General features: G+C 37.1%; 1 protein-coding gene and 1 pseudogene across 6 annotated transcripts in view; one reads left to right on the top strand and one right to left on the bottom strand.

Moving 5' to 3' along the window:
• Window positions 1–13,262, top strand: part of EYA4 (EYA transcriptional coactivator and phosphatase 4) — a 254,866-nt gene that overhangs the window by 228,491 nt on the left and 13,113 nt on the right. For all 6 annotated transcript variants that reach the window (XM_061207620.1, XM_061207624.1, XM_061207623.1 and 3 more), the window contains one exon: window positions 7,422–7,511. In XM_061207620.1, coding sequence (XP_061063603.1) covers window positions 7,422–7,511 — 90 coding nt within the window. The remainder of the gene's footprint in view (window positions 1–7,421; window positions 7,512–13,262) is intronic.
• On the bottom strand, window positions 11,351–13,247 carry LOC133102622 (10 kDa heat shock protein, mitochondrial-like; annotated as a pseudogene).

Here is a 13,262-nt window from a genome sequence, read left to right as displayed (position 1 = left end):
TGTTCAAGGGTCACTTGTACATATGTACGTAAAAGTAAAGCTAAATCAAAGACAGTGGCGCTTCTCAAACTCTCATAGGGAGTTTGAGAGACAGTGAAACTTGAAATTAATATACAAGAAAGATAAGTGGTCATTCATTTCTTAAAAGCACAAACTTCTGGAGACACCTTTTATAACCTCCCCTGAAGTTTCAATCTCCGTTTATGATCTTCGCTTATGAACATTCAATCTCACTCTGTATGACAGTCTCTAGTAAGTCAGAAAGAGAAAAACAAATATCGTATATTACCGCATATATGTGGAATCTAGAAAAATGGTACAGATTAACCAGTTTGCAAGGCAGAAATAGAGACACAGGTGTTGAGAACAAACGTATGGACACCAAGGGGGAAAAGTTGGGGGGGTTGGGGGTGGTAGTGGTGGGATGAACTGGGAGATTGGGATTGACATGTATACACTGATGTGTATAAAATGGATGACTAATAAGAACCTGCTGTATAGCACAGGGAACTCTACTTCACTTCGCTGTACAGTAGAAACTAACACAACATTGTAAAACAACTATACCTCAACAACAACAGAAAAATAAATAAATTTAAAAAAAACATTCAATCTCACATCTTGGGTGTTGGAGGGAGGCAGATTACATTATTAACTTGCCTTAAATTTCCATAACTCATCATTAACTCTCCTTTTTCTAAATTCATGTCTCACTTATCTTTTCTACAGTCTTCCTCTAACATACCACCCACCTTTCTCCAAGTCCTGAGGCCTCAATTGGGTGGGTTCATTTGCCATCTCTGTCACTTTTCTCTCAGTCCTATGCTTTCTAGCTCATCCTCCCATGGTCATTCTCACCATTCTCTTGACTTCTCCCTTTCCATCCGGTTGCTATGCTATACTATTATATATTGTATAATATAAATATGATACTTTACTATTTTTTATTTTTAAAAGTATTTATGATATATTATGGGCTGGAAGCAAACTCCATCAATCCATAATCTCTACGAGAGCAGTAGTATAGTATAGCAACTATAGTTGTAGCATATTACTATTGCTGTAATTCCCCTTGAAGTATATTTAATCTGTTATTAGTTTAATAAATGTGGGTGAGCTTTATTCATTGGATTCTCTACTGATCGAAACAGTAGAATACTTGGATTTTGAACAAATCCTTTTAATCCAGAGGAAAAATTAACTAGTTTTACACCTTTACCTGCTCCCTAGAAGGTCGTTGGCTACATGACTAAGAAAAGAGGCACCACGGGTCCTCTGGTCCTTGAAGTTCAGTCCACAGATGATCTTTATGGAGGTGAAGGTGGGGCAATTCACTCTTACTCATAACTGTAAGTTATTTCCAGGGAAGCCTAATTCCCAAGAAATTATACTGAGTCACCATGCTACTCAGTAATCAGACTGATTCAGGTCATAAGAGTCTTTTGGAAGCATCTCAGAGGCTTAAATTAACTCCTGGGAAACCAGAAGGCCACGCCAGCTCTGGTGTTCCCTAACCATCCCAGACCTTCAGGAGAGCTCTTAGACCAGTGCTTTTTAAATATTAACATGCGTATGAGTCCCCAGGCAATCTTGTTAAACTATAGATTCTGCTTCAGTAGATCTCCGGGGTAGGGTCTGTGATCTGCCTTTCTAACAAGCTCCTAATTCAGTGCTGCTGGTCTGTGAGCCACACTTTGAGTAGAAAGATCTTAATCACTGATTCTCGGTCTTGTGTGCATTAGAATCACTGGAGAGCTTTGAAATTACTGATGCATGAGTCCCACCTCAGAGAATACCTGATTTAATTGGCACAGGGTGTGAGCTGGGCAGCAGGATTTTTCAAAGCTCCCCAGGTGCTTCTCATATGTGGTCAAGTTCAGGAGCCTCTGCCTTAGACGTCATCATCCCAGCCCTGGATGACGCTATCACCCTGCTTTTGCATAAAGCCTCATCATCTTTATGCCTCTTTTTCTCCATCAGGCTCACCTTGTAAAAAACAAAACAAATCAAAAAAACCCTGTCCAACACTCTACCTGTACCTCAACAGCTGAACGTGGCCACAAATCTCAAGTGGGTCCCAGCACTCCTGGGCTAACTCTTCCAGCTGATTATTTCAAACCTTCTCTCCCCTCACCCCCTTCAAAGCCCCCTCTCAATTCTGCACAAAACTCCTCCTCCATCACTTTAAGGAAAAAAATAAAGCAAACTGGAAGAATTACTTTATCTTTGCACCATGACCGTATTCTCTGCCTGCTCTCTGCACCCCCATTCATGCCCTGGATCCAGGCCCTCTCACTTACCCAGTGAATCTCCTCCCAAAAAGACCTCTTTCATTCCTGAATCCCCAGTGTCCCACTTTTCTGGATTATTCCCATCACTCTTTTACATATCGTAATAGTCCCATCACCAGAAAAGCCTCTTGAGCCGTTTTCCAATCACTGCCCTCTTTCTCTGCTCTTCCCTCGCTTGCCAGCCCTACAACTCTCCTCAAGTCTGAGAAATGACCTTCTTGCCAAATTCATGGTTTATCTTCCTGGGGTCTCTCTCACTTGTATTTGACCCAGTTAATCACTCCCTCTTTCTTAAAATCCTTGGTCCATTTCACGTCTCTCAGCTGAGTCACTGTGCCTCACACTCTCCCGTACACATCAGCCTCACTGTCGCCTCTACGTATGTTCCCTATCGCCGTGTCTGTGCATGGCTAGTCCCCTCCCTTTTCTCAGGTCTCTTATCCTCCACTATCACCTCCTAAGAAAGGCTTTCCCTTCACTTTCTTTAAATAAGCCATCACCACCCATCCCCATAGCCTTCTGTGTCTGCTGACTGATTTTTTTCACCACCTAGAATACTACATATTTCCTTGTTTTTTTGTCCATGTATTCATCAGAGGGCTCATCCAGTAATAATATAAACCCCATAAGGGCAGGGAGTTTGCTTATTTAATTTTCTGCTCTCTGCCCAGAATTTGATCATGTCTGACACATAGTAGACACTCAATAAATACATAAAAGTTCCTAAAACCCTTCTCCAATTCCCCCTGAGAACCCTTAAGCCCACTGCCTGTCCATTACAGACAAACAACTCAATTGTAAAATTTCCCTTCTGATTCATGACTGAATGTCATGGCATTTCTTGTCGCTGATTAAAAGACTTTAGGTATTCTAACAAACCCACTAGCTATTTCCACCTTGGTTCGTGGAGCTAGTTTGTCTTTCTTTTCCTGTAATGAATTTGCACATCTTCTGCCTCTGTGTGCACATGTCCACAAATATGATTCAGGTCCCAAGGGAGTAACTGTTCCAAGAGCTTGAGTTCTTAAAAAAAGTCCCCCATTTCTTTAAAAATACATAATTGCTGCCTCTCCTGAAATATTTTTACAGTGTGTCCCTAGAGGAGGAATTCCAGCTGATGGCCCAGTGCAGGGCAGAGGCCCATAGACAGACTGTCTGGCTCCAATTTATGCTCTGCGCTTACATGGCTAATAGGCGTTAGTATTTTGATATAGAGAAGTGCCGTCCTTGATCCTGACTTGGTTATACACTGATCACATCCGGCTGAAAAGCACACAGTTAAGGGCCAAGAGTTACTCATTTTCTTCATCTCCCCTCTGTCTCTATTTCTATCTCTGTGTCTCTTGTTTCTCTCTCTCTCTCTCTCTCTCTCTCTCTCTCTCTCTCTCTCTCTCCCCCCAACAAATGTCTTGGGAATAGTTTCAGTGTTTTCATAGAACGCTACACAGTAAATTTAAATTGGCAGAGGTTCAGTTTGCCCCATATGAAACTCTGCTGTAGACACTTTGAACCGATTGGAACTGTTATGCATGTATAATATGTATCAAAGCTACCACAAAACCCTGTTACTCACTTTATTATCCCACTTTTCCCCTCTATCCAAGTTTTCACTGTCACTTCATTTCAGACCCTAAACTCAACACTCACTGCAGTTAAACTGAGGAAAGGCAGTAACCCTTGATTCATAAGGTGCCCATAATTCTACAAACATCTAATGAAAACGAGCAAACATCTCTGTATAAAAGTTGGCTTCAGTCCAGAGGTATGTTTAATTCTCAAATGCCTGATAAAGCCGTGGGATTGCAGGCTCTGGCAGCTCCTGCCCAGTGGTCTGCAAGGGATAGGGTGCCCAACATGACAGCGACACCCACCAAACTCCTGCCCATCTTTCTTGGATTCTTACGTCTGGGGGTTCTTTAGCTGGAAAATGGGGTGCTGGAATCTGCTTACTTAGAATTAGCTATCCCAGTGACTTAGTAAACTGGAAAAAGAAAAAAAAAGTAAAACCAGATATTTGAAAGTAAGCCCTCACCTGATGTTCTCTTAGAAACAAGATCAGCACCTCTTACAAGCACGGTTTTCCTTGGCTTGTGGCATGGCTATTCCTAGCCCTTCTGTGTCAAGCCTTCGGCATAGGTGACAAAATGCCTCCCTTTCAACAGGCCTTAGCAAAATATAGCCAGTTCACACTCACGCAAACCTCAAGCTGAAACTTTCCCGGTTAACCAGTGAAGTTTTGCCAAAATGCTTACTAAGTCCTGGCTCTAGGAGCCTGTGTGATGTGGAATCGCCAGAGCTCGAGAAACAAATAACTGCCCCTTCCTTTGCCGTGGGGTTGCATTCCAGTGGGGTGCTCAAAAACAGTTTTCTTCATGTCATACGCTATGCTTCTTTGTTAGAGAATTCTTGTTGATTTTTTAAAAATTATATTTGTTTGCATGCCTATCAGATGCACAAAATGCATTCTTCATGGATTTTCCTATCACTGCTTAGGTAGCATAGAGAGTTACGTGCTACAGAAGCGTGGCATCGATGAAAGTAACAATCAAAAAGAAACAGTACGTTTTCTCCCATCCCCATAAATCTGATCTGTAAATGCAAAGAATGTGAGGCATGAACATAAGAAATTGAAGAATTTTATCTAAAACTTTAAAAAGAAAAATTGGCAAATCATACGATAAGACTTTAACCAATCTAGTCTCAAGAAGGAAAACCTTTTATAGAAGACATTTCTGAAGCCCCATCTGAAATATATATCTTTAGGGCAGTAATCATCAGAAACATAACAGAGTCCCGTGGAGCTCAGTTTTATTGTCTTGCATCAGTGAACATTCCTCAAAAGCATAGAGCATCACTAATGGAATTATATGTTTTCATGCTATAATTACATTTGATTTTTCCTGATATTTCTGTAGGCTTTTTGTTCATGGTTCCATGACTAGATGGAATATTTACAAGTTTTCTGTGTCCTCAGCCTATTCAAACCCCCCGGCCCCCATAACAAAAGAGAGAGGGAGTCTAGAAATAGGAATTTTTTACAGAAGAAAGACAAATGTATATTTTTAAATTTTTTTACCTCCAGAGATTTTCTTTCAACAACAGCAACAAAAACATAAACAACAACAGAAAGAAATAAGAAAAAAGAATTTTATATTTGAAGGAAACAGAGCAAGAGATCCCTCTGAGTTTTGAAACTCCTTGAGACACAAAATGGGCACTTCATATTTTTGTTCTCGTTCTTGAATGAATACTTGTTGGATAAAATGGAATTTATTTGATCTTTGGGTACGTTGCTCCAAATGATCCTGTCACTGGAAGACAGATGAATCTAGCACAGAGTCATACTGACCGGAGGACATAACACCAAGATGCCATCAAATATGTGAACCATGAGTCTCTGTTTTTGAAAAGAGAGAATGTCTAGCTATGAAATCCACAGAAATCTCCAAGAAAGAGATGTAAACAGTTGGAAAATTATGTTGACACCCAACATATTATGATTGTCCTCTCGTCTTCTCCCACATCAAGTCTTAGCTTTGCTCAACATCTCTGTGACCTTCTCCTCTCTCTCCTTCTCAGCACTCAATTCCTATTCTGTAGGTTTTCTTTCATCACTACAGAATATGAGGCTGACATTCACTTCAAATATGGTTACACTCTAGGGTTTCCCCCCTCAAAGCATTATGGAAGTACAGAGGGAAAAAATTGGTTGTTGCAGTATAGGTGTGGCATAAAGAGGGTCTTCTTCTTGCTAAGTCGAGGAAGTTTGGGGCTGTATATGAATACTGCTTGACCTGACCTGGGTTGCATATTCTTATCATAAATTGAAGTAACGTTAGCATTACATTTCCCCAAGTTCAAATACATTTCTTGAAATGCCATTTATTAGAACATTGAAAACACAAATTTGGTTCTCTCTCCTCAAATCCCTACAATCTGGCTCCTGGCCCAGCCACTCAACCCAAATCACCCTCTAAGGTCTTCCAAAATAACTTCTCAGCCAAAACCAATAGTATCCGTCTAGATTTGTCAGCCTTATTTGAAACTGTTTTCTTCTCTCTGCCAACACCCATTCTGGTCTCAAATTCTGAGGATTTGTCCCTTCCAGGTTTTCTCTTTTCTCATCTCCAGAGTCACATCCAGAGCTGTTCTCCCTTAGAGATCATTCCAACTCTGATCATTTTAAACACAAGGTTTGTGCATGACTTATTTCCCTAGCCCTAAAATAAAGGCCTTACTTTTTAAAATAAAGTCTTACACCTCTCTATTCCAGGCTTTCAACTGTAATTAATTGTGGTAAAGTACCAACTCTGGTCTTCATTCTCAACTCCTTGCTGCTGTGTAATCTCTTAGTTTCTATAAACAAAAATTAAGTCACTTTGACTTTTTACTAATCCCCTTACCCTTACTTTCATTAGACTTCTAGATGTATATATTTTATTTTTATACATTTCTATATTATATTTACTCAATTAATGTTCCTTTAGCCATACTCCACCCTTCCGTCTTCATCCCTAGTCAAATGCATGTTAGATCAGACTCTATACATATTCAGATAAATATTGCCTGTTGATCAAAATACAATTAATAATGAAGTTAGAGCTGCTCTGCCAGCTCTTCCTATCCCACCTCCAGACAATATCGTCTGCTCACGTCCTACAAACATCCAATAGACCTACTTTTCTCTCTCTTCTACTTATTTGTTGTCATTCTTAAAAGGACGTCCTTTTCTCTTTTTAACAGATCTGCTCCATTCTTCAGTGTCCCATCCAAGTACCTTTCTCCGAAGGACTTTCCATGGAGTATATGTAAACTGGGTCCTGTGAACTAGCTTGCTTCCTTCCTCCTCCTCTCATGAACGTATAGCTTTATGTGAAAATGGATCTAAGTCATTCTTCTGTGCATATAAATTTCTGTAAATTCACAGATGTAGCAGTATATTTAATATGTTGTAGATAACCCTTTAGAAAGGCACCTTTTCTGATAATCGGGAAATCTTTTGCATCTTAGGTTAAAAACCCAAACAGTCTCCACCTCCTTACCCCCGACAGGCATATGCACTTAAGATAATTTTAATAATAACTGTGGTTACTGAAAATTTACTTCATTATATGTGCATTTCCTTTTCAGGATCCCCCCATGGCTGTAACCCTTGGACTCCGAATGGAGGAGATGATTTTTAATCTTGCTGATACACATTTATTTTTTAATGATTTAGAGGTAAGAATTTAAAGAGCTAAGAATAGTTGTATCAAACTGTTAAAACTCTTATATGGTGTCTATATATGCAGATAACCTCAAAAAAACCAGAAAGATAGAAATTTAGCTCAAGAGAACAGTAAAGTTCCTGTCAAGGGGAGACATTGTATATGCAAATATAAACAAAAGCGAAATTGTGTTAATGAATGATACATATTTACTGGCGCATATTTAGAACAAAAAGTGTCTCCAAAAAGGAGGTCTGCTTTGATGTCTCATACCATACACCCCTGTCCACTACTCCTGGTCCTTTTGGTGTCTCAGCCACAGTTCATTCCATCTTTGTAATCAGCCTTAACTTTTCCAGGTTACTAACCAGGATGCAATTTAGGTTAATCACTGCACAGTAGTCACAGATACTGTTCCTGGTTCTAGCGTGGATCGTTAATTTTTTTTGAATTTTTATTGGAGTATAGTTGATTTACAATGTTGTGTTAGTTTCAGGTGTACAGCAAAGTGAACCAGTTATACATATACATATATATCCACTCTTTTTTTTTTTTAGATTCTTTTCCCATATAGGTCATTACAGAGTATTGAGTAGAGTTCCCTGTGCTATACAGCAGGTTCTTATTAGTTATCTATTTTATACATAGTAGTGTGTATATGTCAGTCCCAATCTCCCAATTTATCCCTTCCCGCCCTTATCCTCTGGTAACCATAAGTTCGTTCTCTACATCCATGAATCTACTTCTGTTTTGTAAATATAGATAATCCGAAACCTAATTCTAGACATTATCATTCCCTATTTCTTCCCCTTCTGGATAAAACCATGCAAGAGCTATTTACATAGCACTTCTGACTGGTTTGATTGCACTTATTTTCTCTTTTTTTCTTAATTCATCTTTCCATTTCCAACCTCAAATAAAGAGAAAGTAAAAGCAAAAACAACAAACTAAAAGAACCCAAGAAAAAATAGCCTCAGGATAGCTAAATAAGTACTGTGGTAAGGTATATAGTATGAGTGCTAATGATCTGAGTTATTAGGCATTCAGATGATAAAATTTGAAATAACTGAGTAACTTGGGCACTGGAAAGAACTTCTTCTCTGTCAAGAACAACTATGCTGAAATAGATTTCTCTTTCTTTTTTTAAATGACCCATTCAAATTGATTTTTTATCCCATGATTTCACAATGAAATTAAAGTGTTTATCTATAATCACATTATGAGTGAAGATGGGGATTATTATTACTGAATCTGCACCTTGTGTTTGACATTTTATATTGGACTTTCCATTAATTAATTAACAGACTTTTGGAATAAATATGTTTATCACATTATTTTTGTAGAGAAGAAACTGTAGGGTTCACCAGCATAAAAATCATGTCTAAGGCTACCTGCTAAGTGATAGAACCTGGATTTGAAACTCTGGAGTCTGTCTGGCTCCAGAACACGTACCCTGTCCCCATACCATGCTGAAATTAACAGACGTGTGCAAGGAAAATAAGCCAAGTTAGTCTTTGAATAAGTTTTTTTTAAATTGACAAGGTCTTAAACCCAGTTTTAGTTACATCTGAGGCATGAGTAAAAGATGTGTTTTTCAGTATATCCCATAAACGTTATGTGTTGGAAATCTGTGTAATAGCATTTTCTTTCTTGTTCTCTCTGCAGTGAGTCACTGTTTTTACTGGATAATAAAATTTAAATTCTGTTTAAAGAGGTTTTATTTTTTTCTTTAAGAGACACTATGAAAGATCAGTATTCTTGGGCAAGTCTTCCAGTTTTAGATTATAAGTAATAATCACCTCTCTGAAACCTGATTTAAATTAATCTTGCTACTTATTACTGTCTACTGTATAGAATGATTTTATATATACACAATAATAGTAAACACACTTTAGTCTTTTGGGAACTTGAATTTTTATTACATATATGGTGATAACTTTTTAGGTTGATTTTTCTCTTGGGTAAAATGGACGAGTCTCATTCTAAAAAGAATTCTAAGATTATTACTCCTCTCAAGCCTGTAAAACACACAAAAAAGAAGTTTGATATGGTTTTATCCAAGTTTTATAGTTTTATTTCATTTCATTTATTATTTTTACTAGAAATAAATGAAATAAATGACTCTTTAGGTTTTTAGTGACACATTAGAAGCCAGATGGAATAAATTTACCATCCAACTTCTAACAGAACACTAAAGTGAGAACATGAAAGTAGCATATGATGAATTTGAATATACCTTTAGCAAGTTTAATGTAAATATTGGCATATCAGAAACATGTGGTCGGCTATGGTGCTTTAAGAATTTTTATTTTGGGTTAGATACTATATAAAATATATCTTTAAAATACCCAACAGGATCTCAGGTAGAAATAGTAACTGAGAAAATATTGGTATTGACTTTCTCTTCTATGATTATAGCTTTTTAGTTGTGCTTTAGAATGTGACAAAAATTCCATTTTACTCAAACACTAAAACTTAGTGTTATCCAACAATAATGTACTAAATCAATGAAATGATTTAGTCTCTGCATATAAATTGATTGAGTTCTCAGACGTGCACACACCCACGTGCACACACATCCAGGTGCCCAAGGAAACTCAGAGGTTTATACTAACTTAGGTGAGATAAACAAACACTAAAACTAATAAAATCTAAACAATAGCTTTCAAGATCATTCAGTACAGTTACATACATATCCACTATCCTTCTGTATCTGATTTTGAAAGTTTACTTTCTCCCAGTTTTTTATTTCAGTAAACCTCTTATAAGCAAAGATTGTCATGAGCTTCATAACTGCTATTAAGCTATGTCTGCTTCTACTGACAAAGAGAATTCCTCAAGAGAATAACTTCATCATTAGCCTATTATGTGATTTCCCCTTGTGTATTTAATCTCTCAGGGTTCCTTTTCTTAACCTAAAAATCTAATTTGAGACTCAAATCCTTCAATAGATACTGCAACATATGTAGTAGCAGCTGCTCTCACATAATTCCTTAAAAGATACAAATTTAAATCCTCTTAATAGATACTTCACTACATCCTGTCCAACTGCAGAGAAGGCAAATGCTCACACCACTGTCCCTAAGAAGTGAATGCTCTCTGTTTAAATAAAATGTTATTTCAGTTAAAATAACTTCCAGAAGAGAAGGCACCAGGGAGTTTGGGCTAACAAAAGTGAGAGAAGGCTGCTATGGATTATAACTGATAAAGATCAGTGACAACTTTGCGGTCACCTTATAAGATAAAATTAAAGAATTTAAGATTAGTGCCAGAATTATTCCAAATGTTTGAGTTCTTTCACTGAAGTTTGTTAAAGCCAAAGCATGACACCGTTTTTAGTATTTTGTGTTTTGTCAAAATGTTTCTTATAAAGTTCCTCTGAGTGAACACTAATTGAAGAACAATTATTTAGATTTTTCTAAAAATGTAAGTGATTGAAATTCAGGTTTCTTTCACTGGACTGTAATCCTCGGGCAATGGTCCAGAGTCAACAAGCATAGTTAACTAGGCATAAATTTAAAGAGAAGTTCCATTTGGAAAAACCTCAAACATAACTTCAAATATGGAACTCACGGTCCAATAAGTTTGATATACTGATGTCCTCAGGAGTAAAAAATAAATTTGGGGGCAAAATGTACAAATTAATCATATGAGTTAATACTTGAAATGTCAGAGGAATTTCTATAAAAATTAGATGGGAGGATATTAAATATAGAAATTACTTCTAATTACCAGTGTAATTCATAAGATCCCCCCCTTTTTTAATATCATTAGTTTATTATAAAATTATGGAAATTGTTTACATGCTAAAAGATTTCAGAACCTCAGTGGAATCAGCAGCTTCGCATGATTCTATTTCAATAGTGGTTTAATTTGGTCTTCATACTTACCAAGAATGTCACCGACTCAAGAAATAATCCTTGTCATCTAGAACTACTTTGCTGCCTCAGTATTCTGGAAGAACTTTTATTTTCAACTTTCATACTAACTAGTTAAATCTCTTCACCCTTTCCTTTAGAGCCCAATCCAAGAGCTACTACAGTTGCTTGCAATACTTTTCCCTGAGAATTTTCTGGAAGCATAATGCCTTCTTTGGTTAAAGTTTGGGCTGTGCTCCTTTCAACAAACACTCAGTCAAAATGGGGAAGAACCTTTCTACATGCCTCTCCTGTAGCCTCAGCCCGTACTCTGTTCTCTTGCCTTCCCCTCCACTCTTAATATAAATATCTTCTTACAGCCCTTACCATCTAGAATATTATTACATTTATCACCTAACTTTATGTTAGAAAATTTAAATGATTGTGGTAATTCTGTCATGAACTACATTTGTCTAGACTTCTGCCATTCATTCAAACAAAGAAGTGTTGAGTGATTACTTTGTGCCAGAGAGTGCCTTAAGTGTGGGTATAGCATATCTGGGTGATCCAAACACCCCCCTCGGGGAGCTTCCAGTCAGATTAACTTTTTGAGGCCCTTCCTTACTTATGAATATATTTATTCAAAAATTACTAAACCTATAATTTATGTACATAATATGAACCTTTAAAATTAGTTTACCTGGATTTTCAAGTTATGTACTGAAATTGTATTGATTGAGCTACTCACTAAGTTTTATATTTTAAAAGAAACCTGAGCCAACTAATTTATCCTCAGACTGTAACAGGATCTAATATACTCAGTGTGGAAAGCTAGAGATAAGATATTAAATATTTCACCATCAGATACTTCCAAGTCCTATAATGATTATAAATAGTAGCTGAAAAGCCTTTAGTATGGCATCTTATTTTCAAATTTAATGATTTTTCAGAATTGATTTTGAATGATGAACACTTAATATATATAGTCAGACTCTGTGAGTTTGACTGTAATTATCTGAGGGGGAAAAAATGAGGCCCAAAAGGCTAAACCATGCTTACTCTGAGGTTAGTAAACTAGTTATTGAAATGCCCTACCGAAATTCCACCTTCAGATCATGTACTATTTCATTGGAACTATGCAGATTATTTGAAGATAGAAAAGGACCCTTAGAACAGCAAAGAAGAAATGAATTCTTTTCCAGAAAAGTTACCATTTGTTCTGAGTACACTATAACTTAGGTCAATTATGTGGGTGTGTGTACCTAAAGTTTATTTTCCTTTGAATTTGTAGCACATTCATTACTCCCTTTTACTTTCAGTATTCTTTTCAGTTTAAAGATTTAAAACAACCACAGAAAGTGTCGGCTTCTATAGTTATTAGCGTTTTGCTGGTTGAAAGACCAGGACTTTTAAAATAACATCAGCATGATTCTTTTCATGGTATCACTGGCCCAGCAAAAAGGAAGTCATAGAAATTTAACAGAACACCATAATCATCAAGCGCCTCTGTTACTGCTCCAAAAATAATAAATAATAGTAACCACTGAGGTGTTCAGCCCAAACAAGTTTTGAGTATCTTCAGATTAGCTTTGCTTTCATACTTAAGTATGCATAACAGAAATGGCTGAAAGTGATCACCAGTGATTATTGTAAAGATTCAAGAAAATTCCTTATCAATAATTTTAAGATTAAAATTATTTTTTGTACTTGCTCTAACGAAACTCACATGCCATATATTTTCAGGCCCCTTTTAAGGTCCTCTTCTGGATTTAGATTTTACAGAGTAGAAATGATGCCATTTCCCAGCGTGAGAGGGTGGGATGGGTGGGCAAATGCTGCCCTCTTCTGGCCATGGGCTGATCAAGTGGAAAGATGGAAAAAGCTTCAAACATGGTGACAAGCATCAT

This window comes from Eubalaena glacialis, chromosome 12 (genome assembly GCF_028564815.1).
Source record: "Eubalaena glacialis isolate mEubGla1 chromosome 12, mEubGla1.1.hap2.+ XY, whole genome shotgun sequence".
Classification (NCBI taxonomy): Eukaryota; Metazoa; Chordata; class Mammalia; order Artiodactyla; family Balaenidae; genus Eubalaena; species Eubalaena glacialis.
This window is presented reverse-complemented; position numbering and strand designations above follow the sequence as displayed.